This window comes from Mesoplodon bidens, assembly GCF_964165515.1.
Source record: "Mesoplodon bidens genome assembly, chromosome: 4".
Classification (NCBI taxonomy): domain Eukaryota; kingdom Metazoa; phylum Chordata; class Mammalia; order Artiodactyla; family Ziphiidae; genus Mesoplodon; species Mesoplodon bidens.
This window is the reverse complement of record NC_138160.1, coordinates 150,288,770-150,313,932: the sequence shown is the minus strand read 5'-3', so window position 1 is coordinate 150,313,932 and position 25,163 is coordinate 150,288,770. Positions and strand designations below refer to the sequence as shown.

The 25,163-nt window shown below is 63.6% G+C and overlaps 2 protein-coding genes across 3 annotated transcripts in view; both read left to right on the top strand.

Moving 5' to 3' along the window:
• The first annotated feature begins 1,748 nt into the window (after positions 1–1,748).
• On the top strand, positions 1,749–12,517 carry KLF16 (KLF transcription factor 16). The gene is made up of 2 exons (XM_081233349.1): positions 1,749–2,333; positions 10,184–12,517. The coding sequence occupies exons 1-2, from the start codon at positions 1,877–1,879 to the stop codon at positions 10,483–10,485; spliced, it is 759 nt and encodes a 252-aa protein (XP_081089475.1). The 5' UTR covers positions 1,749–1,876; the 3' UTR covers positions 10,486–12,517.
• A 3,217-nt stretch (positions 12,518–15,734) lies between these two features.
• REXO1 (RNA exonuclease 1 homolog) overlaps positions 15,735–25,163 on the top strand; it is a 20,573-nt gene continuing 11,144 nt past the window's right edge. The window contains exon 1 of one of the 2 annotated variants that reach the window (XM_081234042.1): positions 15,735–15,984. In XM_081234042.1, the coding sequence (XP_081090168.1) occupies positions 15,828–15,984 (157 nt within the window). In that variant the 5' untranslated portion in view covers positions 15,735–15,827. Of the gene's footprint in view, positions 15,985–19,815; positions 20,376–25,163 lie in introns of those variants that run through there. The other variant, XM_081234041.1, reaches the window with a different exon arrangement.

Genomic DNA, 25,163 nt, shown 5'->3' with positions numbered 1-25,163 from the left:
CTTGTCTGGACTTGGGAGAGGGCAGGCACAGGGACTTGGGGAAGACCTGAGGGTGGGTGTGCTGAGATAGTGGAGGGTGGGAGCCTGCCCAGGTGGGCCACCCTCCTAGACTTTCAAAGGCACAGGAAGCCCAGGCCAGCAGGAATGCTGACAGCCGGCGCCCACCAAGTGCCCACCTGGAGTGGGAGTGGGCTCATCTGTTAAAGGAAGAAGCGGCATCTCCTCTCTGAAGCCTGAAGTCATTGCTCCAGTGCCCCTCTCCTCTCCCTCCGTCCACCCTTGTGCAAGGGCGGGCACCCAGAGGGGGCTGGCACAAGCTGGCACCATCAAGGATGGTCGGGCCTAGACCAGGGGGACGCATGGGGCGGAGCCAGGCCTTGTCAGCCAGCGCGCGGAGTGGGTATGTGTTGCAGGTGGCCAGGGTGAGTATTCAGTCCCGGGATGGGGTCTGGGCCAGAGCCCCCCCCCCCCCCCCCCCCCCCCGGCCTCTGTCCACACCCAGCTCAGGGCGGGTCACCGAGACGACTAGAACCCGTGCAGGAAGGCCCCCTGGAGGCCGCTCCTGCCAGTGCACGGTCCCCGTGGCCTGCCTAGGAAGGGGCGGGGGCGTGGTCGCAATGGAGGGGACCACCCCATCGCCCCACTTCCCCGCGCCCGCTGCTTCAGACCTGAGGGTTGGCCGGACCCCGGGCATCTGCGTTCCTGGCGTCATCGACGACATTAAACAACTTGGCCAGGACGTCCTCGGGGGCTTGCCGAGGCCCCACTTTCCCCGTCTGCGCCCCAAAGATCCCTGAGTGGCGCCGGTAGCGATGTTCCCGACCCCCTTGTCCTGGCGGGGCCGGCCCACTCTTCCTCACCAAAGCACCCCGCGCCCCGCCCTTTGTGACCCCAGCCCTCCTCACTCCCGAATGGGGCAAAAAAAGAGGAACGAGCGCACGTTAGCTCGACGCTACCAGGCGGGGAGTCCTCCCCTCCCCTACCTAGCTGCGGGTCTCCGGGAGCGGCAAGGGGGACCCCCCCATGAAAGCAAGCGTGCGAGAGAAGGCAGGGGGCGCGCGGGCGAGCAGGGCCACAAACGGGGGAGGAGAAGAGGGGGAAGGGTCGCGCACGTGGCCGGGGGGCGGGGCTAGCCGCTTCCGCACCCCCATCGGGCCACGTGGGGAACGGACCCCTCCCCCATCTTGACCTGGGGCGCGCCCGGGCCAGGGTGGAAGCGTCCGAGGAAGGGGCGGGCCCCCGCCGGCCGCGCGCCCCAGCGTGGGGTGGGCGAGCCCGCGGGGAGGCGGGGCGCGCGCCGAGCAGGGAGGGGCGCGCCCTAGGGGGCGGGGCGGGGCGCGCTCCGGAGGCGGGACCGTAGCGGGGACCGGGCGGAGCTTCCTGGTGTGAGGATAGGGTGCTCGGGGAAGCGGACCAGGGGTGGCCGCAGGGGGAGGGGAGGGCCAGAGGGGGCTGGATCCCCGGCCTGGCGCCCCGCGTGGGGAAGGAGTGCTCGGAGAAGGAGGAGAGGCGTACTCCGCTGCCAGAGTAGGCGCGCCAGGGGCGGCCCCTTCGGCCAGGCCCCGCCCCCGGCGGCCGCGCGCAGCGGGCAGGGTGGTGGAGGGCGCGCCAGGCGGGGGGCGTGGCCGCGCGCCCCGAGGGGGCGTCCTCCGGGCGGGGCGGGCCGCGGCCGCCCCCGCGGGCTCCGGTGCGTCAGGGCGCGTCAGGCGGGGCGGGGCAGGCCGAGCGCGGGCGGCGGCGGCGGCGGCGCGCGCCGGCCTCCTCCTCCTCCTCCTCCTCCGCCTCCCGCACTCGATCAGCCGCCGCCGGCCGGACGGGCGCCGCTCCCGCCGCCTCCGCTCCGCCCGCTCGGCCGCGCCGCCCGCCCCTGCCTGGCATGTCGGCAGCCGTGGCGTGCGTGGATTACTTCGCCGCCGACGTGCTCATGGCCATCTCCTCAGGCGCCGTGGTGCACCGCGGGAGACCGGGCCCCGAGGGCGCGGGCCCGGCCGCTGGCCTGGATGTGCGCGCGCCGCGCCGCGAGGCCGCCCCGCCCGGGCCCCCGGGGCCGCCGCCGCCGGCCCCCGCCGTCCCGGGCCCAGGCCCGGGCGCAGCCGCCGCCGCACCCCACCTGCTGGCCGCCAGCATCCTGGCCGACCTGCGCGGCGGGCCCGGCGCCGCTCCGGGGGGCGCCTCGCCCGCCTCCTCTTCTTCGGCCGCCTCGTCCCCGTCCTCCGGCCGCGCCCCCGGCGCCGCGCCCGCCGCCGCCAAGAGCCACCGCTGTCCCTTCCCGGGCTGCGCCAAGGCGTACTATAAGTCCTCCCACCTCAAGTCGCACCTGCGGACGCACACAGGTGAGTCTGGCCGCGCGCCCGGCCCGCGCGAGGGCGGCCTCCCGCGCTCCCCCCCCCGTCGGGACCCCGAAACTGCGTGGCGCGTCGGGGGCGGGGAGGGGGGCGCGCCCGGGCCGCCGCCGCGCCGGCCGGGAGGGCGGGGCCTTGGTGGGTGGGGCGCGCGCGGGGGGCGTGGCGGCCACGCGGTCGGGCGGCGAGCGGATGGCGGGCGCCGAGGCAGCGGCAGGGGCTCGCGGGACGCGCGTCGCGGCGGGGTCCGCGGGCGGGATCGGGGCTCCCGGGCAGTTTCCTTCGCTCTCGGCCTCGTTTCTCTTTTATTTTCCGTTGGTTTCGGATCTGGCTGGTGGGCATCGTGGTCGGAGAGTCCAATTCTGAGGTTCTCGTTCTCTCTGCTGCCTTGGTTTCCTTCTCTGTAGAAAGGCAGGAGGAACCGCGCGCTGCCTCCGAGGTGGCCGCGAGGATTCACCCCAGTGAGCGGCAGAGCGCCTGGTGCGGAGCCAGGTTGGGGGGTGCCCAGCACATTTTCTTTTCCTTTATATGTATTTTAATAAGGCGGAAGGCAGGGTTGGGAGTGCGGGTTAGGGCTTGAGTCTGGGGAGGAGAGGGACCCCTGAGGGTGTCACGTCTTCAGTGCGTTTCGCAGCTTCCTGGGTCCCCTCCACGCCCCCGCCTGCAGCGGGAGCCGGGAAGGCTTGGGGGCGGGGGACGGTTCCGCGCGACACTGTCACGTCTCACAGCCCATCCGGGGGTGGGGAAGGGCCGCTAGGGAGCCGGAGGTAGGGGGGCTTTGGCTACCCTTTCACTCTGTCACCCCCTCTTTTTCCTCCTGTGGGTCCCCCCAGTCCTCCCCACGGAGTCCCACCCTCAACCCTGAGGATTTTCTCTTGGGCTGGGGGTCTGGGGATGGTGGGCCTCGGTCACCAGCCTGAGTTTGAACATTGGAGGTGTTCCTTCTATTGGGAAGGGCAGGGGAGCTGGGTGGGCGTGCGCTTGGACTTGGTGGTTCTGTCCGTTTCTAGCGCATTACCTACCGCCTCCGGGCTGCCTTCTCCTGAGGGCCGTTATGGGGGTCACGTCGGGCAATAGGGTGCATCAGCTTGGCTCAGTGGACACGCTCTCACTGTAGAAACAAGTGCAGTGGGTGCATGGAAGCGAGGTTGGATCTAGCGTTGTGGCAGAGACATGGATGGTGTGACCCCTGAGAGTGGCTCAGACCCCCCCGAGAGTGGCTCAGGCCCCCTAGTGCTCTAGTTTGGTTTGGTTTTTTCCACATTCTGTTTGAGTCTCTGGGTCTGGTGAAGGGGGTGGCCACCCCCCTTCCCACTGTGGCTCTGTAGGGACACTTCCCCAGGGTATACTGGGATCCTTGAGAACCTCCGTGGGCCCCCAGGCAGTACTGGCCGCCCCCCTAAGCCTTTGGGGGAGAAAGGACTCCTTGTCGAGGGCCTGGATGTCAGTATTGCCATTCTGGTTTTAAAGAGAAAGTGAGGCCCAGGGGACTGAGTTGGGGTGTCCCAGTGATGGGTGGGGAAGGGCAGGGTGCCATCCCCCCATGCCTTGCCCCCTGGATAATAATGGTGCTGGGCCCTGGGGTAGGGGGTGCTGCTCCTGAGAGTCAAAGTCGTGCACCCAGGCACCTTTGATGCCGGTTTTGGAGGGTTTGGGGCACCTTCGTGCTCAGTGATTGCTAATTCAGCATCTGTCTAGTGCTCAGGACCACCAAACCCTACCCAGGGTCTGTGTCAAGGCCTTCGGGTTTTTCCAGCCCCCAGGGGAGGGGGCAGCTGTTTTTATGCCTGTTTTGGGGTGGGGAAGCCATGCTTGTCTTGGACCTCTTGTTGCCCACTGCTGGGGGCAGGCCTGGGGAGTGATCTGATGAGGAGCTTTAATTAGATGATGGCTGTCTGCTGCGCCGTTGTCCCCCGAGGGCCTTTGGGAGGGAGTCCCATTCCACCCGCCTCTGCCTGATGAGGGCTCTCCTCTCTGTAAAGTAAAGAGAGCTCCCATCCTGGCCTGGCCCCATTTTACAGATGAGCAAGCAGGCCCAGCAGGAGGAGCCAGGCGAGTTGAACATGGCGCCTCATCATCCCTGCTCCATTTGGCACAGAGGCTGGGGTGGGGAGACCAGGAGGGGCGATGGGGTCTTTCACAGGGCCACCCAGCTGTGGGGGAGCGGGGACGGCTGTCCTCTGGTCCTCTGTGTCTGGCCTGCAGCCCCTGGCCCAGAAGGAGCTCTCCTGCCTCCGATGTGGGGTACGGAAGGACTGGGAAGCTGCAGGAGATGTTGACGCGGTTGCCGTGGATACCGAGAGGGAGAGGGAAGGAGGTGGGGCGGGGGCGGAGAGACTGGCAATCTACTCCTCGCTCTCCCAACCTCCCTTGTCTCCGGACTGCTCCCCTACCCCAGAGCCCCCGGTGTCCAGCACCTTCTGGGGGACTCACCCCCTCCCCGCAAGGAGCTGAGATCTGGAAGTGGGGCTGTTAGTCTAGGGTCTCCCCTTCGGCCTTGCTGACTTCAGGGCCGGCTCATTGTCTGTGTGGGGCGTCCTGGCTAATGTAGGGTGTTGAGCAGCCTCCCTGGCCCCCACCTGGAGCACCCCCCGTTGTGACAATGACAAATGTTCTCAGACATCATCCAGTGTCCCCTGGGCATTGCGGCAATACCTCCAGCTGAGACCCCCTGTAAAACCCTGTCTGCTTCAGCCTGAGCAAGAGTAGCTGAGCCTTTACAGTGTGTGAGAGGCACCGTGGGGATGACCCAGTCCCCGTCCCCCGGGGCTCCTGGAACACTGGGGGGACAGTGACAGCAGCGGTGATGGAGGAAAAGGCTTCCTGGAGGAAGAGGCCTCTGAGCGACACCGTGGGGTCAGATGCAGCAGGGAAGGGTGTGTCCCAGGAGAGGGGACGGCACCCTGGCTGCAGGGGGTGGGGGCAGGGGCCCTGTGGCGTGGATTTGGAGGGCTGCGGCTGTGGTCGGTGGGAGGTGGGGAGGGGGCAGAGTAGGTAGGTGTGCCCTTTAATCCCAAGGGCGGGGTGGGGGGCAGAAAGGCCCGGCTTTGCAGATGAAAATCCGTTTATGGGGAAGGGATTAGGATCCAGCAGAGGGATCGAGGAGGGGGGCCGCTGCGTGGGAGGGAGAGCGGTGGGGCACCGCATGAATTGGGTGGGAGGGACAAGGCCCAGGACTTGGAGGACAAGAGGCGGCTAGGGCGACCTCTGTTTGCCGAGCGGCTAAGGCGGGTGGTGGTGGTATTCTTTGCTGAACAGGCCCCCAGGAGGAGAGGCAGACAGGGAAACTGAGACCCAGAGGGGAAGTAGCCACCGCACCCCCCAGGGCTGTCTGAGTCAGCAGACCCCACCTCCACCCCTCGCAGAGCTGTGAGCGCCCCTAGCGCGCCAGGTGGGGCGCAGGAGACTGGTGGCTTATCTGGGGGGCCAGAATGGGGCAGTGCCAGGGCGCGGGGTGGGGTGCAAGTGCCAAGGACTGCCCGCCCCCCAGCCCCCACCTCCCGCAGCAGGGTGCAGCGAGCAGCTGGGACTGCTCACGGTGCCGGTGCCCCAGCTGGGGGGCGGGGGAGGGTGCCCCCAACCTTGCAAGGGGCGATAACCACCCCCCACCCAGGCTCCCTGATAAAGGTGGCCCAGATGGCCCGGGAGTTGGCACACGATACCAGCCTGAGGAGCTGGCCTCCCGGGGAGGGAGGGCGGCCACCCTCACCCAGTCCCGTTTCCAGAACAGCGGGGCTCCGGAACACACATGCTCTGGGGGGCCTGAACACACAGGCACTGAGTGGGACATCACCCCCGATGCTGAAGATGCCAGTCCGGGTGGGGAAGCAAAGCCAGGGCAACCTGGGTTCCCCGGGAGGGAGGAGAGGTGTGGGGTGGCAGGTGGCCCGCTTTTTATGTAAACGGGGGTAGTGGTGGCTCCTACCTGGGGGGTGGGGAGGTACAACAGATGACGCACCAGCAAGCTAGCTGGTTAGCTGCTGCTGGAGCTGTAGCAACCTGAGTGCCATTCTCGGGGCTTGTAGACGCTTTCCACGCATGTGTTAAGCACCCACGGTGTGCCAGGCCTGTGCCGTCAGCTTTATGGTCAGGTGGGGGGCACATATCATACCCAGGAGAGACAGCATAAGCATAAGAAAGCCGAGGACGGGGACGGTGGGTGGGTACCCCAGCGGGATAAGGAGAGTCTGCTCTGAAGGGTGACGTTAGCGCAGAGAAGGGACGGAGTGATGGAGCAGCTACTGGGGCTGCAGAGGAGCGAGGCCACAGTAAAGACTTCAGCTTCGACTCTGAGCCAGGGAGCAGAGCACAGGCTGGACGGCCCAGGCGCCGCCGATGGGGGGGGGGCGGGGCTGGAGCCACGAAGAGCCGGTGGTGGGGGGGGGGTTGGACATATTTTGAAAGGGGCTCTGATGGGATTTGCTGCCAGGTACCACGTGGGGAGGTGAGGGCCTGCGAGACCTCTGCCTACGGTTTTTGGTGGCAACCGCAGAGCAATTGAAATGGAAAACCTACAGGAGGGGCGGGGACAGGGAGAGAGATGGGGGTGGCTAATGTCTAGGAAGTATTTAAGATCACAGAGCAGATGAACTTCGCACGGGTTGGTCTTTGTTAAAGCCATCGGGATGGCCAGCCGCACGGGGACCCTGTGCTCTGACCCCCGGACCTCAGCATCAGTTTTCAGTCCTTTTGGTTGTATGTCCGTACTGTCCTTCGCGGCCTGCTCAGGCCTATCTCCTTTGGGAAGCCCCCTGCCCCCCCACCTGCCGCAGTCCCAGCCTTCTCCAGCTCTCCTGGGATGCTACCTTACCTGGGCCCCTCCCCCGCTGTAGTCCACCTTGTAGGTGGGCATTTGCGCAAGGGTTGGCTGTGGGCCACACAACCCCCCCCCCTTAGGTTAGTGATGACCTCAGGAGGTCACAGTGAAGGTCAGCTGTCAGACCCTTGGCCCCCAGCCCCAGCCCAGGGAGGTGGGGCGCTGTCCCCCGTGAAGGCCGAGCACACTGAGCCAGGCCTGGCGCACGGTCGCCAGGACCTCCTTTCCGGCCGTCCTGAGCTCACCCCTAGTCCCAGCCCAAGTCAGAGGGTCAAGTCCACCGCAGCCCCGCCCACCGCATCTTCCTCCGGCACCCAGGTGGACTCAGCAGACTGGCGGCTGCACCCGGCATGCCGGCTCTGAGCCTCTGAATGTTACGGCCCTTCCCGGCCAGAGGACTGAGAGGGTGGCAGGTCCTGGCATCCTGCAGGCATCCGCCCGACGTTGTGGGGAGGGAAGCCTGCGAGCCCCAGGCCGCGCCACCCACGTGTGCACGTGCGCTGCGCTACCCAGCAACCGGGCATGGGGCGGGGGTGGCAGGCGGCCAGCCGGCGAGGCGACCCCCGGCCCCGGCGGGAGCGGGACCACGTGAGCGGGGCCGGCTGGGGCTGCGGATGTCCCTGCCGCCGCCGAGCTACGTGCGGCAGCTGTGTTCCCGGCGGCTGCAGGCGTCCGGCCCCTGCGGGCAGTGGCACCGCTCTTGCAACCTGCTGGTGGCAAAGTAGAGCTGCGGGACGGAGGGAGGGGAGGGCAGGGCGGGAGGCGGGCCCCGCTGCCCTAAATGGGGAAGTGAGCCAACTGCGGGGCGCACCCGTGGCGGACTGGCCCCCTTCTCCCCGCCTGCGTCCTGCAAGATGGCGACAGGGCCGCATGCCCCTCGGAGGGGCGTCGCTCCCCTAGGCCCCCGTTTGCTCGGAAGCCAGCAGCCCCGCCCCCAGACTTCGGCCCTCGGGACCTGTCGGTTCAAAGTGGGGTGGGGTGGGGTGTCCCTTCTGGGACGGTTTTGAGCCCCGTGATTCTATGGAGGACGTCCCCGCTGGGGCCCCTCCCCCAGCGGCTGCGGACTCTGCCTGCTGGATTGTTCAGGGGAAGCATGGGGTGTGTGTGGTGGGGGCAGTCCCAGGGATTTGGGGCCACCTGTGGTCTTGGACAGTTGCTCTCCCCCCAGCACCATGATTGTGGCCTGTGACCGCTGGGGGAGGTGGCACCAGCGCGTCTGGGTCCCCAGCCTCCTGGGGCCTGCCCTCCCCCAGCCGTGAGTATAACCGACAGATATCCCACAAGAAACTTTCTGGGGGAGACTGCTGGGCTTTGACCCACCCTTTTCTGCCTCGCTGGTGGTGTCCGAGTGCGACCAGGAGGAAGGGGTGGGGGAGGGGAGGTTTTAGTCCCGCTCTCTCCTGGGCAGCCCCTCTGAAGTCCACTGGTGCCCCTCAGTGGTTCACGATCCCATCCCCCTCCCAGCCCTCTCCCCAGGGCGGGCCTTGAGCTTCCAGAGCAGAGATGTCACTGGGTCACCCTGAGAATTCAGGTTCCCCCCACCTCACGGCTGCGGGTCTGTCCCATGGCCCCCACCTCCCGCTCCTGGTCAGCTGTGCACCTCCCCACTAGGGTGCTGCTTTGGGGGTGCTTCTCTGATCCTCGGCTGAGGACACCCTTCAGTCTGTCTCCCTCAGCACCTCCCCCACCGGTGGGCGTGTTTCCTGAAGCAGGGTCAGCCTGGGTCACCGCAGTCCCCAGTGCTCGGTGTGGGCCTCCCAGTGTGTAACCTACCCTCACCCCACTGTGGCTCCCCCTCCTGCCCCCCAGCTGGCCTCCCCCTCTTCCGGGTTCCGTCCAGTGCCACGAGGGGCGACCCTGCCCACGTGTCCACACTCTATCCACCCCCAACATACCCTGCAAACCCCCTGGGCATTGGGCAACACAACGCCTGGGGATTCCAGGGTCCCAGGTACCCGGCGCTGGGTCCAGAAGGGTGCAAACTCTTAGGTGCTTCACGGCCCTCGGGCCTGGGGTGTGGCGGGGGTCCCCCCGGGTCGGCTGGGGACACGCTGACAACACACACGTTGATGTGTTGATGAGGGGCGTCGGGCGACCCCCCGGGTTGATGAGGGGGGTTGGACGACCCTGATCCGGGGCGGAGACCCCCCAAGGGATGGGCGGGTGGGGACTGGCAGGCGGGGGATGGCGGTGGCCCGCAGGGGCAGGATGGGCGAGGCCGCCCTGGCGGTGGGAGGGGTCTGCGGAGGAAGTTGCCGGTGGCGGCCCGCCCCTCCCCTCGCCTTTGCTCCGGGGCGGGGCGAGTCCTGGGCTGCCTCACCCAGGGGCTGTCCCCTTCTCGCCTTGCGTCCCTCCGCACCCTGCGAGTGCGGCCCCGGGGTTGGCTGGGTGTGGGGGTCCCTTCACATGTCCCTCTGCTCGTAGAGGGGCCACGAGGGTCAACAGTGGCGTCAGGCACGGGGAGCTGCCCAGACGGTGCCCCCCACGGGGTGGTCATTTCCAAAAGGAAGGGGCTTGACTGGGATCCCGAGCACCTGGGAGCCCCCGGAATGCCCCCACAGGAAGGGCAGAAGGGAGTTTCGCGGGAGTGGGGTCAGCAGGACCCGTTTGCATAAGAAGCCTCTCCGAAAACTCGACGTGCGTTCGGAGCGGACACGTGTGTGTGAAGTACACGTGCCACGGAGGTGGCACCTTCCTGGGGGTGGGGGCGCGCGGGCTCGCGGTCCTGGGAGAACGCGGTCTCTGTAGATTCTCCTTTCAACCCATGGCAGCTGCTCCCAGTCTGATTACCATTAGTCGTAGGAAATAGAGGAGAGTATTCACGGGGGTTCGCGAAATGAGTTGGGGCCGTTTTCTTTAAACATCTAAACGTTTTAAATTCACGCGCAGAATTCAGCCTCTAGAACGAGGTGGGGAGAGATGAGGCAGATGACGAGGACCCTTGGGGATCTGATGGGACTTCTTCCTCTCCCTCTCTCCCCCGATATTGACCGCTGTCTGTCTGTCCTCCGCCTCCTCCGCGCAGGTGAGCGCCCCTTCGCTTGCGACTGGCCGGGCTGCGACAAGAAGTTCGCGCGCTCCGACGAGCTGGCCCGCCACCATCGGACGCACACGGGCGAGAAGCGCTTCCCCTGCCCACTCTGCTCCAAGCGCTTCACCCGCAGCGACCACCTGACCAAGCACGCGCGCCGCCACCCCGGCTTCCGCCCGGAACTGCTCCGGCGCCCGGGCGCCCGCAGCACCTCGCCCAGCGACTCGCTGCCCTGCAGCCTGGCAGGCAGCCCCGCGCCCAGCCCGGTGCCCAGCCCGGCCCCCGCCGGCCTGTAGAGCCCCAGTCCAGCTGCCCTGAGCGCGCCCCCGCTGGGCCTGGGCATGGAGCACCAGCAACACGCCTGCTGTCCCGGCCCGGGGCGGGGAACGGACTGACCGCCAGCCCGGCCCCTTCCAGTGTCCCCCTGAGGGCCCCCAAGATGCCCTTGCCCCCTCGAGAGAACAAGGAGGGGTCTGAGACTGGACCGGGGTCATCCGGGCCTTGGAGTTTGCTCTCGGGAGGGGTAGTGGCCCCGTGTCTGTATATAGCCATGATCGTTAACTCTCTTCCCAGCTGTTAAACAGGGACCCCGGGTGGGTGGCCAGGAGGCGTCCCCCTTCCCCCTTCGCCACCTCCCTGCTTTGAGGGACGTGTGGGCCTTGGGGGGAGGTGGCCCAGGAAAGGCACCCCCTAACCGGTGTTCACACTTGGTCCCCAGGCCCCTCTGTCCAGGTTGGGATGAAGTATGCAAAGAGCCATAGGTGAACCAGGGGTTACCGCGGGCTGCCTCGTGTCCCCCCATCCCCCGCCCCGGGAGCCCCTCACCCCGCCGAAAGCCATTGGAGACGTTCAGGGAAACGGGGTGTGGCCCAGCCGCCCCCATTCGGGTACTCAATCTCAGGTGTCCACAGGTTCTGCCCCACTGCTCACGGGAGGGGCCCCTCAGCTCCCCAGCCTCGAGGGCTGGGTGGGTGGGGACGGGGGAGGTCGTAGGGTTTCCATAGGGGTACCAGTTCTGCTTCTGAGACTTGGGGTAGGGAGGGAGAGAAAGGGGGGTCTTCCAAAGAGCAATTTGACTCACGGTGGGGGCAGGGTGCGGGGTGCAAATATCACGGGATGGGAATTACTGCAGGCTTATTTATTTTCCTCTGCTGGCTTGGGGGGCTGCCCTGCCCCTCTGGGTGGGTGTGTGAGTGTGTCAGTGAGAGAGACTGGGGGGAAGCTGGCCCCCCAGTTTGGATGGCCGGCTCCCCTCTGCTGAAGGGGAAGAGTCCCCGACTTTGGCCTTGTGCAGCATCACGTGACAATCAATCCCTCCTATTTGGGACCAGGCCAGCCTTCGGGCGAAATGCACCCCTTCCCCGCCCTGCGGATGGGGGTGAGAAGGCCCCGGGCCCTTGCACCATCCTGCCCCGGGCATGGCCACTGGACCAGCGGTTGAGGTCCTGCCACGCGGGCAGGCGGGAAGTGGGAGGGCTGACCCCCGAACCCCCTGGGATAGCTCGATTTTTTTGGACCGGGTAGAATATTTTTTCAGGCGCCAATCTCTTCCTTGATCTGGGCCCCGGTGGGTGGTCTGTTGTCCTCAGGCTTTGTGGGTGTGGGGGGGAGGGCCTGCGTGGTCTGAACTTAGGATGGGGAGGGACAGATGTCACGTCCCTTCCTGGTGTCTTCCCACTGTGGCTGCGGTTGAATTTCATTTTGGACAGAGGGACTGAAGACCCCGGCCCTGGAATGGGAAGGGACCCAGGCTCCCTGTCCCATACCCTGAAAAGGCCTATCCCGCCTTTGGCTGCACGAGGTCTGTGGCACCCCTCTGTGTTCCAGAACCTTCCTGCCTCCCAGTTGGCGGCTGGGGCGTTTGGATGGCACTAGCGTGGACCGGAACCGGCCCTGGCAGGATCCAGGGACAGGTGCCTGGGGTCCTGGGGAGGGGGGCGGGGCTGCAGAGGATCTTCCCGCGGTGGTGAGATGCCTTAGTCCAGGGGGCAGAGGGTGGGCCCGGGTCTTGTTTCCCTTTGTGTCTGTCTGGACGCCCCCTCATTGTCCCAGCCCTGGCCGGTGCATGTCCGCAGGGGTTGGACTGTGGTCTGAGGACCCAGGGAGCTGAGAACTTGTCCCTGCCCCCCGCCACCCCGTGTCCAGGGGTCTGAAGGGACCGATGGTCATTGGGATCTGGCTCCAGCCATTTTAGCTGTGGCCTCTCGAAGTGTGTGGGGGGGTAGGGTCCCAAGGGATTTGCGCTTTCGGGTGACCCCCACCCTCCCCTTGCCCTGCCTGGCCTCATCCTGGTATTTAATTAATTAAACATGTCTTTTTTAAACCCGATTTCCAGAGCCTTGTGGTTTTTCCCATCGCTGGTCCGAGCCGGTGGGCCCTCTGAGTCCCTCGCCAATGAGGTCCCCAGCCTCCTCTTGGGGAAACTAAGGCAGTGGGCTAGTGAATCCGGGGACCTGGTGGCGGTCTTGGCAACGCCCCTCCAGCCCTAAGGTGCAGGGAGGGGGCTGCCCTCTGCGGCGCGTGCTGCAGTCCAGCGGCACCCACGCCTCGCGCAGCTGCGCCCCCAGCCCGCCTTCCGGCTCCGTTACCCGGCAACCGAGGCGCTGTGACACGGCGCCCGGGGGCGTCCGCTGCCCGCCCCCTTCCGGAACCGGGGGCGGGGGTAGCCCGCGCTTCTCTAGACTCTAAAGGACTCGCGGGCTCGACAGGGCTCCTCCCCGGAGGTTCCCCTCGACCCCTGCCCGGCTCCTGTGCCCATCGTCTGGCTGCTCCTGTATCGTATGCCGGCTTCCAATTGAGAGGGCAAGGGGCCTCGGGAGCGTTGAGAAACTGGTGAGGGTTCTGAACCCCTTCTTAGGAAAAGTGCATCCCAGGTTCCAGCGGTCTCCAGAGCCCGGAAGGCGTGTGGGACTGCGGTGGGGGGAGCGCGGACCCTCCCCACGGGTTTCCCCGCTTCCCGCCCCCGGGAAGGCGGCAGACCCGCCATCTGGTGGCCTCCCCTGGTACTGCACCACCGGCTCCGGCCCACCCCTCCCCAGGGTCCTGTCCTTGGGGCCGCCAAGGTCGCCCCAACCTGGGCACGGGGCCCTCGCCTTTACTCGAGGGTGGTCTCCTTCTGGCACTCCCCTTGCTCCCTTTCTCCTGGAATCTGGCCCGAAAGCCCGCAGATCTCGCTCCCTGGACCCCTGTCCCCCTCCAGCTCTGGCAGGCTTCTCTGCTCCTTTGTGGCAGGGTTCCTGGAATGCTGGGTCCACGCGGGCAGCCCCCCCCTTTAGTCTCTCTTGGTCGCACTCCCACGTGCCCCAGAAACAGCTCGAAGATGCCCGCTCTGCCTCCTGGACGCTTCATTGGCAGGTCGCCTCGGGGACCCCTGGTCCTTCTCCCCAGGTGTGCTGAGGACACCCCCTGGTCCATGCCAGCTGGACCTCACCCTCAACTCCAGGCCCGGGATGTTCTTACCCCTGCCCCCAGTCTGCCTTGGTCGGCTCCCCTTTATCACTGCAGCTTCATCTTTCCAGGTGTACAGGCCAAAATCTTTGGGGTCACCCTTGACTCCCCTCTGTCTCACCACCCACATCCAGTCCACCCGGAAATCTCCCTAGAGCTCTACCTTCAATACATATCCAGAATCCACCCACTTCTCCCCCCTCCTCGGCCTCCACCTGGTCCCACCTCCTCATGGCCCACCAGGACCAGCGTGGCCTCCCCTGTGGTCCTTGACTCCCACCCTCACTCCTGACAGTCTGTCCACCCTGTAGTGGCCACAGGGCGCCAGTGAGCACCTGTACCAGGTCCAGTCCCTCCTCTGCCCATAGGCCTGCAAGGCTCCCACCTCCCTGGGGGTAAAAGCCAATGCTCTCTCCGTGGCCCACAGGGACCTGCACGACCTGCCCCGTCCCCTCCCTGCCCTCCCCTCCTCCCTCTCTCACCCTTGCTCAGTCTGCTCCAGGCACATGGACCTTCTAGCTGTTCCTCCAACATGCCAGGCCCGGCCCTGCCCCAAGGCCTTTGCACGGGCTATGCCCTCTTCCTGGAAAGCCCCTCCCCCAGATGCCTGCTTAGCTTCCTCATTCGCTTCCTTAGAACTGCTCAAATCCCACCTTTCCCAGAGGACTATGTGAACCACCCCTTGTCCCAGCCCCCTACCCTGTTCTACTTCCCTGCCATAGCACTTTTTACCTTGTATCAAGATATTTACTGATTTCCTGTTGTCTGTCTGCATCTATAATGCTACAGCCACCAGGGTGGGGATCTTTGCTTTGTTCAGGAGCCCACCCTCCTGTTGGCAGTGGAGGAGAGGCACTGAGAGACCCCTGGGGTGAGGGGTCTCAAGCCCATATGTCTGCAGGGCCAGGTGGCTGAGGTAGGGAGAGAGGTGGGTTGGGAGAGGGGGGAGGTGACCTGCGCAGACTACTGCCTGCTCACAGGAGGATCCTTGGTAATTGCCAGCTGGTGCACAGGCTGAGAATTGTAGTTGTATGTGACATCTCCCTACATTTTAAAAATGGGCAACAGGGCTTCCCTGGTGGCGCAGTGGTTGAGAGTCCGCCTGCCGATGCATGGGACGCGGGTTCGTGCCCCGGTCCGGGAAGATCCCACATGCCGCGGAGTGGCTGGGCCCGTGAGCCATAGCCGCTGAGTCTGCGCGTCCGGAGCCTGTGTTCTGCAACGGGAGGGGCCACAACAGTGAGAGGCCCGCGTACCGCAAAAAAAAAAAAAAAAAAAAAATGGACAACACAAATTTACATCATTTGAAAAATTAGTACTGAAACAAAACTGGTACTCAGATACACATACACACATGTCACATACACACATGTTCACAACAGCACAATTCACAATAGACAAAAGGCGGAAACAATCTGAATGTCCATCATCTGATGAATGGATAAAATACGACTTAGGGCGGGGCCTTGGTATACAGTAGGTGCTCAATATTTGATGGACAAATGAGTGAATTGGAACAGGTCTCCTCTGGTAGACCTGGGGATTAGACTGCTGACAAGAGTCCAGGTGGGAGAAATGAAGCACTTATTGCCAGTCAACCAGGGCGGAGTTGAGTTTCAGAGCCTGAACTGGGTAACTCAGGTGAGGGTTCCCAGGTGCAGGTGAGATGCGCCCGCAGGACTCGAGTCGACCAGCAGAGGGCGCTTTAGGGAGACAAGCTAATAGAACGCAAATTGAATGCAAATGAGCTACAGCCGGGCTGTGTGGGGCGTTTTTTTTTTTTTTTTTTTTATCAGGCGCGCCTTGGACAGCCCAGGTGCCGCAGGGGCCTGGGGCTGAAGATGGTGCTTCTGCCGCCACAGAGGCCCGGGCGGCGGCGGCGGCAAGACACACGGAGGCCGCAGGCAGGGCAGCCCGCGCCCCCCATCACTCCCCCCGCAGCCGCCTGTCCCAGGCCAGGGGTCCGCGACCCACCTCGGTCCCGCGGGAGCAGGCGTTTCTGATCAGGCGCACTTCGGGCAGCCGCTCCCGGGGTCCCTTGCGGCGGCGTCCCGGGGGCCTCCGGGGACCTCGGAGCAAGATGGCGGCGGCGGTGGGGTCCATGAGCCGCGGGCGGCGGCGACCGCGGCGCCAGTGAGGGGGCCCGGGGGCCCGGGCGGCTCCGGGCCGGGGCCCCGCCGCGGGACGGACCATGCTACGCTCCACTGGCTTCTTCCGGGCCATCGACTGCCCCTATTGGGCCGGGGCGCCTGGGGGACCCTGCCGGCGGCCCTACTGCCACTTCCGGCACCGCGGGGCCCGGGGCCCGGGCGCACCTGGCGAAGGCGGAGCGGCGCCCCCCGCAGCAGGTAATATCTACACGCCCGCCCCGGGCTCCGTTCCCTGGCGCGGGCCTGGACCCCAGCGCCCGGGTTTCCATGGTTTCCTGTTCCCCGCTCAGCCCTCTCCCTGCATGGTCGTGGGCTTCGTCCCCCCAAGCCAGGACCACCCACCCCGGGGCCCAGTGCCAGTCGCGGGACCTCTGTGAACCACAGTTTCCATGAGTGTAAAACGTAAACAGTGGGAGGACTTGCTCTCCTAGAGGTGTCGCGAGGGTGGAGCGCGCGGGGGTCGGGAAATGAGCGCGGCCGACACTGGTCTGCAGGCCCGGGACTCCTGCCCGGGGAACCGTTCCCGCCGCCTCCCCGGCCCGGGGTGTTGGTTGCAGCTGTTGTTTATTTCCGCGCTTCCTCCCCCGCCGCACCTCTGCTCGTGGCCGCTCCTGTTTACTACAGCGGAGTCGAGAGAGTCTTGTTTAGCGGCCGCCGACTGTGTGTCGAGCCTTGTGTGTTATGCCAGGGTTAGGGAGTGAGTCAGACCCGGTTGACTGTGTGTTGTGTGTGTTTTGGGGTCGGGGACAGGCTTCCGAGAGAACGCTCAGAGACTGCGCATCCCGTCAGCGTGGTGACTATCAATGTCATGGCAGAGTTCGGTGCGAGCTGTCAGGGGGCAGGCAGTGCTTCTCGTAGGAAGTGTGGGCCTTGAGCCGAGACGTGAAGAACGGGGGCAAAAAGAGGGATATCACAAGGAAAGGCCCGCCGGGAGAATCGAGTGTGGTGTCATTCTTTCCGAGGGGAATTCAGGCTCCCGCTGTGGCCCCTGTCCTCCGGGACTGGCTCCCCCTTTCCATCAGGGCCCAGATTTCCCCCATAAGGCACTGGTCCTCATCTCAGAGCCTTCTTACCTGAAAAGAGGAGCGTCATTGCTAGGATGAAACCATAGGGCTGTTTTCCCAGTTTGCCAGAAAAAAAAAAAAAAAGTAGAATTTTTTCAAGTTTCCACTGTGAATTTGCTCAGACCACTGGCCCCTGTAGCCCAGTGTTTGTAGCCGGGCAGATGTGAGCGTTCAAGGTCGGGCTCCACACCTGCGTTGGGCTCCGGCCTGCCTCTCAGGAACCTTCCCTCGAGGAGGGAAGACAGCCGTGCACACAGGTGCCTGAGCTTCAGGTCTGGGAGAGGGGAAGGGGGTGAGTGGGAGGCCTCTCGGTGGTCACCCTGTCACAGGGCAGTTTCTCACTCCATCTGTTGAGTTATTGGCGCGGTGTGTGGCGTTCTGTAAAGAGCTCCTGGTGTTTGGGTTCCTCACTGTCGGGACAGACCGGGCGGGCCGGCTCCCTCAGACCCCGGGACTGACTCTTCTGCAGGCCCACAGGTGGCCTTCCAGCCGTCTGCGCTCCGGGGTGCTGACTTCTCTTCCCGTGCATTCCTCTCGTGCCAAGTCAGTCTCTTGATTGCTTCCTACACCACAAATGGTCAGTTTCCCAAAGAATCGTTTTTTGAGAATCCATTCGGTGATGTAGCCCTGTCTGCTTCACTTTCCCGCAGGAAAAAGTGCAGCTGCCTACCCTTGACCCCAGTGTGTCTGCATTTTCCTTTTGCAGGTGAGAATAAGCAGCCCTCTTCCCATCACAGAGGGCGGGGCCTGGGGGGTGGGGTCTCTGGTTACCTTTTGGTCGAGGGCTGCCTTGCTCTGCAGAGAGGCAGGGGCAGATCCCAGCTTGGCCTCTTTCTCGCTGCGGGGCCTCTCTGACACTCTCTTTCCTCCTCTGTGGCGTGCTCGTGGGCCAGGGGGAGTGTGTGCCTAGACCTCCCCCACCCCTTCAGCTCCCCTTGCTCCAGATTTTGACAAACCCACTTCCCGTCAGGCTTGGAGAGACTGCAAAAATCCAGGCTTTGGCTGGATCCACTTTTGACCAGATAGGCACGGCCCAGGCACAAGTGCTTTGGCAAGGATGCTGAGGTGCTGGGTGATGGCCACCTGCAGGCAGGATGTGGGGGTCCCTGTGTAGCCCAGCACCTCTGGCCTTGGGTTGATGGCCTCCTGAGGGCTGGGCGGGCATCCCGTTCTTCCCGGCCCTCAAATCTGCCCTCCTGTGCTCCAGGGTCCCCACCTTGGCACTCAGCTGGGGGATGTCCAGTTACCGCCACGCACCCTCAGGCGTGCTCTTTAACCAGTGGTAGGGACGATTGTCCCCATTTTACGGACAAGGAGACAGACCCAGAGAGGGGAAGCCACGCACCTGTGTACACATGGCTGGTAAGTGGGGGACACGGGGTTGATCTGGACTGTCAGGCCCTTGCCCCTCACCACCGACAGCCAATTCCTGCTGCCTGGCACATGTGGGGCCTGGGCACCTGGGTGCCTATTACATGTGGGCTCAGTGCTGTGCCCTGAGGCTGGGAGGTAACAGTGAGATGTGGGAAAGACGATATAGCAGGGCCTGAGCACTGAAACCTTCCAAGGATGGGCCGGAAGGAGGCTGGAAGGCGGGGGTGGCCCCAGCTGGGTGGCAGTGGCAGCTCCCTGGGCAACCCCCTCCCCCGGGTCTCAGATTTGGGCCTCGGCAGCGGCCCCTTGTGGTCTGGAATCCTGAGAGCAAGCCCTGCTTCTCCAGGGAAGGTGGCAGCCAGGAGTCAGGCAGGGAAGGGAGGGTGCAGCCAGAGAAACGAGTGCTTCCAGCAGAGGGTGGGTTTTGTTTGATTTTCTCCGCGAGCTGACTTGGAACAGGAGGGGGTAGCAGCCCCTGCAGTATCACTGCCCCGGGCCACTGGCCACGCTGCCCCTTAGCTGCCTTCCCCGTGGGCTGGGTGCCAGCAGCTTTCCCACTGCCCTGATGACAGTGCTTTCCCTGGTTTGACACTTTCTCTTCCAGAGTGAGCTGCTGTGTGCACTTCCCTCCCTCCCCTTCCTGGGAGAGAACTGATACTGAGAAAACCTCAGCAGAGAGCAGAATCGCCTTTGTGTCTGGAGGCCCAGCCAGGGTACTTGAGGACCTGGGAGGGATTTTCCTAGCTGGTTGTCAGGTGTGGTCTTTGGTCAGGCCAGCCAGGGCCTCTCGAGAACTTTGTTCGGGGGGTCGGGGGGAGCTATGAAGAACAGCAGAAACTGGGGACATAGGGGGTTATCCTCTGGGCCTGTCCTGGGCACTTTGGGGTGTGGAGCCGCCTCCCTGGGCACAGCCCCTCGATGCCAGCAGCCCCCCAATCACGACATGCACAGATGTCAGATGTCCCCAGACGTGGCCCAGTGTCCCCTGGGGGGGCGGGATCACCCTGGGTGAGACCCTCTGGTCGTAGGCTGCTTCTTGCTGAGGCCACTTTTTTTTTTTTTTTTTTTTTTAAGTCTCCTCCCTGCCCCTCCCAGGGAGCTGTATGCCCAGGTGCAGCTCCAGCCCCAGGGAGCCCGGGCCACCAGGCTCAGAGGACAGAAGCTTGTGGCCTCCCAGAGGAGGGGCCTTCACTGCCATCCCGTGGGTGGTTCTCTTGTTCTATTGTTCTTGACTTTTTTGTAAAGAGGGAGTGGAGGAGAGGTGCTGTTGGATTTTCAGAGCAGAGTTCGTCTCTTACACCAGGATGAGAAGAGTCTAGGTTGTGTTGGTGGTTCAGCCCCACCCAGATGCAGCCCTTGTCTTCGGGGGCAGTGTCCCAGCCAGCGGCAGCTTGGACACGTTGTCTCTCCATTCAGAGCACTTTTTTTTCCTGGACTCGGAGAAACGTTCGTTTTAAAACCACTGGAGAATACCGCAAAGTCAAAGGAAAGATGTTTCGTATGTTGTCGCAAGTCCTGCATCTGCCGGCTTGTTGTGCGTCCTCCCAGCCTCAGAAACAAAAGGCTCTGTGTCTCTTTCCTGTACTTGGGACCCTGCCTCACTGGTGAAGTTGCATTCTTTTGCAGAGGCTCCAGAGACTCCAGTGAAGTGAGAGGCCGTCCCCAGGCCTGCGGCCCCTCTTCAAGCACTTGGGGAACTTTAAAAACCTGCCTTCTTGCCCAGATCCAGGCTTGGGACATTTGAATAAGGGTACATCTGCCCTTAAAGCTGTTTTTGGTATTTTAGGATTCTTTGCTTCGTGTCAGTAAAGCAGTGTCTCTCACCGTGGACAGTCATGATCCCCTGGGGGACACAGGGCGATACAGGGACATCTGCGGTTGTCATGACTTGGGGGTGCTCCTGGCAACGAGGGGCGAGGGCCAGGGATGCTGCTCAGTGCCCTCCGGTGCCCAGGATGGCCCCCTTCCCTTACACACACAGACTTTTCCAGCCCCAAACGTCAGTGGTGCCAGGTGACATGGAGGAGCCTGATCAGTATCCCAGCACCTGGCCCCTTTCGTATTTGAGAATAGGACGGGAGAGCTGGCCACGCCTGCAGGGAGCCAAGAACCCCGAGAATCGTCGCCGCCCCAGCTCCTCCGGCTCTGGAGGTGAGGCAGGGAGGCCCAGGCGCCCAGGTTGGGGTGGACAGGGACAGCACCCAGCTGGGAGAGCTCAGAGGACCACGTGGATGCCCGAGTGTACCCCCCACCCCCAGAGCATCCTCCAGAGAAGAGGTGCAGGCGCCACGGCTGGCTTTCAGCCCTGCAGGTGGAGTAGGGCCTCAGATGAAGGCCTTTTGGCTCTACCTTCCATTGTGCGAAGAGCCTGGCGTCAGTTACCTCTTCTGCAAAACGAGGTCACGACGCAGACCCTCTACACACAGTGCGCCTCTCTCCTCTCAGCTGTGCTGCGCAATGCTCCTGCTTTGCCGTCCTCCTCCGCTCCCATTCTGCCCTCAGAATCCCCCGCACAGCATCATTTCCAGTGACGAGCGAGTGCTGGGTGCGTAGGAATTTGGTTTATTATTATTTAAGCTGTCCAAGTGGGGAAGGTAGACTTCTGCTGGTCTGACCTGACTCAAAGCAAAACCTGGAACGCTAAAGAGGAAAAGCGCGGAAGGAGGGTCACAGGAGCTGGGAGGTGGTCAGGACAGATCCGGCTGGAGCCCCACAGGGTTGTCTCCTGGTCCCCTGTCCTCCTTGGTGGTGGCAGGTCCTCAGGCTCCTGCGGTAGCCAGTCTGCCCTTTGAAGAAGCAGGCACATGTGGGTTTTAGGGCGCTGGGTCCGTGGCTTCCTCTGAGCACTGAGGCTTTCTGTAAAGGGCCATTTGGAGCACCCTGCCCTGGAGGGCTGCGCGGGTGGCAGGCAGTGTTGAAAGCCCAGGAACGTTGCTGGGGGAACTGCCCTCCTGCCTGCTGCTGTAGTTGCTGGGGGGAGCAGGACGGGTGGCTGACGGACCTGGGTGCGCTGGGGGCTGGGACTTGGCCATCTCACAAGCTGTGGCCTCAGCCTGGGCATGCACGTGGGCACGGCACAGCCTCTGTGTCGTCCGTAAAATCAGGAGCCCTCCAAGGGCTCTTCTGGGTCTGTCTAAATTCAGTACTTATCTGGGGACCAGGCTGTGGGGACTCTGCAAGGGAAGGAGGGGTGTCCAGCAGCACAGATAACGGACCAGAGTCCAGGAGAGCGAGCCGTTGGCACCTGAGGTTGCAGGGAGTCGGGCGAGTGTCCCCAAGCAAGCAGTTACCGAGCTGGGCTTTGAAGGATGAATAGAAGTTTGCCTAGTGGCTGGGAGTGGAATGTCCTCCGTTCTTTGGCTGCCGTTGAGGCCTCTGCCACTTGGGTAGCTTCCTGGGTCGGGGTGTCTCGTTGCCCTTCTTTGACTCATCCCTGTGTCGTGCTTACCTCTTGTGTGGCGGGACGGTGTTTGTCTTCTCCTGGCCCCCCTGCCCACCCCCTTGTGTTGTGACCGTCCCCTGGGTGGAGGAGTCCCCGCTGATGTCTAATCAGGGCACAAGTGGGCAGGGGTGGGGGGGTGGGACCACTGTGTGCTTATGGTCTTTGGAGGTGCAGGGGGGAGGAGGGGTGGGGTGATGGGGAGTCTTTCGGGACCAGAAAGGATCGCACGACGCTGGGTCTTCTGGTCTGTGGGCAGGGAGCCAGGATTTGGAGTTAGGCAGATCCCTCACCCGCTGCCCTAGACCCAGCCTCCTCTTTGCTCTGTGAGGGGGGCTGATGCGGGGGGGCTGATGCGGGCAGGACGAACGTCGGGATTAAAGGGGAAGGGATTAAAGGGGAAGGCCTCGGAGCCGGCTGGGTGGGGGTCACGTGCCTCCCAGTGGGGTCTTCACACTCGCGTGTCTGCTCATTTTCGCTTGTCGTTAATTTTACTTGCAGCTAGAGCTTGTGGGCCGGGCGTCTGCGCAGTTATGGAAGGGTGCGGAGTGTTTTCTGGAATGGAGGGGCGTGGTGGGACCAGAGAGGAGCAGGGGGAAGGCTTGGAGGGGTTGGAGGTGGCCACCACCCCGTGTTGTCCTTCGACCCGCTGTGGGCTCCGCATGATCCATTCCCTGAGCGCTGTGGCCCCAAGTGTTTGCTTTTCCCGGCGTGGAGGTGGGGCAGCTGGCCTGGGCCCCCGCCGTGCCGGATGCCTGTTCAGAGCTGATGATCAGAGCCGGTCGGGACTGGGTCACTGGGAGAGTGCCCAGCAGCACCAGAGCCAGGAGGGGGAGCTGGTGCACACAGAACTGGGCACAGGGACGGCTGAAGAAGGCTCGGCCCCATGAGCTGGCCGGGAGCCTTCCCAAGGGGCGTCCTTCAAGCGGTGGCCCACCTGGGCAGGCCCTTGGCCTTGTGGGTGTCCTTGGAGCGACAGTAGCTGACCCCTTCCTTGCCCTGGGCCGGGGGCAGGAACTTCTCCTGAGAGTGTAACCCCAGCAGCCAGGCCTTCAAGGTGCTTTTCCAGTCATCCTGAGGTTCACCCCCTTTCTGAAAAACAGCCCAATTAATCTTGTTTACCAAAGGCATGCTTCCCTGGTGCCAGCCCCAAAGGAGCTCCCATTGGCTCCCAGCCAGGTTAACTCCCCAGTAACGGGGAGGTGCTTCTGAGGTGCTCCCATGGCCATTACGGCCATTCCTGACCTCTCGAGGGTCACCTGTCGAGTCACTTGTAAAACATTTTCTCAGGGAGCTTCTCTGGTTCCTACCGGTCCCTGAGGCGGGGTAGGGCGGGGGCGCTAGGTAGCATCACAGATATCTTCTCCATTTGCCCGCCTCCCCCCACGAGCCTCCAGTAGCCTTGGCAGGGGCTTGGAGTTGCTGCTCCAGGGGCCAAGCTCTGGGCCCCATGCACTAGCTTCTGAGCCACAGGGGGCTGCAGCCGAGCCCCTGGCAGCTGTGTCCTTGACACGTCTAGACCTGTTTGGAGCTCCTCGGGCTGGTGATTTGGCCTTATGGTACCTTGGGGACACTGAGGCCCTGGAGGGGAGGGTGTTGGCCTAGACTGGCTCACGCCCACCTCGAGCTGTTTCTTTTGCTTTTTGGTGTAGCCTGATGGGGTGTGAGGAGGCAGCCTCTCGTGGGACTGAAAACACCCCACGCTGACAGAGCTCCTGGACGCTCAGATCTAAGGGGCTGGGGGCTGGGTCCCAGGGCACCTCCTTCCTCTCCTTGCTTCCAAAGTACAGACTTGTTTGTGGGGGGATCTCTTTCAAAATGCGAAGTGCAGGGGTTTGAACTCTGCCCTTACTTGGGAAGGGCTAGAGGCACTCTTGGGTGATTTGCATGTTGTCTGTGGCCCGTTGTGACCTGTTCCAGAGCAGGTCACGGGTGGGGAAGGACCCCCATCCATTTGATCCCCACCCTGCCCTGCCCACCTCTCTTGGGGGAGGGCATTCCCACCAGCTGGGCCCTTGCTCCCGTCCCCCACCTAGGGGATCTGGCTGGGCTGGGAGCCATCTTGGCCTCAGGAGGGAGGTTGGGAGTGAGGTGGGTTGGGCTGGAGGCCCCCTGAGACCGGCAAGACCCGACGCACCCCTCACTTGACATGCCCTGTAAGTGCCCCCTGGCTTGTGTCCTGGGCCCTCCACTCCAAGGGGACGGCGTGCGGGGGCGCTGGCTCTTCTGTTCATCCGGGCGTGTGGTGGGCTAGGGGTGGGTCTGCTTTAGTGCCTTCCGACCCGTTGAGAGTTAGGGTGGGCTGGGAAGAGGGCCGTGGATCTCGCTGTTGGGGTTTCTAGCCTTCCCTCTCTATGGTGCCTTCATCTTGAACCTTGTGGGGGGCAGAGGGCCCAGTGGCTGTGTGTCCTGACCTGTCCCCCACTCCGCCCTTCACCCTGGTGTCCTCAGCTGGGAGGTGGGGGCATGAAGTGACTGCTCCCCGGCACCCCAGTCCCGCTGCCCCCTGCAGCCCCTGCAGCTTGGCTTTACCTCCCCATCTATAACCCGCAGCCTGGGCGTGTCATCAGTGTTCTGAAGCACAGGTGTACGCGCGTCCTTTCTCCTTTCTAAGCGTTGTTTGAGAAATAGGTTCCAAGGTACAAGCCAGACAACAGGCCTGCAATGGGCCTCGCCTCACCTTGGGCCCCCAGGCGGCCCAGGCCCAGCCACTGGCCCCGGCAGTGCCGGGTTCTCTGGTGCTTTGTCAGTCAGTGATGTGTGCATTTCCCGGGGCTTCAGCAAGACCCCACTCACCGGTGCCTTAAAACAACACAGGGTTTTTTTTTCTGGTGGTTCTGGGGCTCAGAGGTCCAAAGTGGGTCTCCCTGGGCTACAGTCCAGGTGTGGGCACGGCTGATCCCATCTGGAGGTTCTGGGAGAATTGGCTGTTACTCTGTTAACCAGAAGGCACCAAATCGATCCACTTTTTTGTCAGAGGTTTTACATTATGTTTGGCAGACGTTCTAACAATGAACTGTCTTTACGTTCTGGAATATTTGAACGCGTTATTCCTTTCTTTGAACGTTGGGCTTTATTTGCTTACATCTTACCGAGAATTTCCGCACCTCTGTACTAAGTGAGTCTCCCGTGAGCTTCATGTCAACGTGGGTGGTATTGGGGTTGGACTGGTCTCGTGGAATACACCCTGGAGCCAGGTAGCCCGCCAGCTGCTCCACCACCCCTGTTCAGATTGATACAAACCTAAGTGTGTCCTGTGCCCGCCTTGCCGTCCACCCCACTTCGTGCTTCCCCAACATTGCCCATTGCCGGAACGTCTTTCACGCCATGGCGCTGTTCCCTGGACGTTGTCGTGCCTCGCTTACCCCGTGAGATGTGCTGTGCTGTCCTTTGTCCACCCCACCCACTGCCCCTTCCCAGTGGACGCTTCGGGGCTTTCTGTGTCCTCACTGGTACACATGCAGCCGGTGGAGTTATCTGGGCGAGAGCGCGTGTGGGGG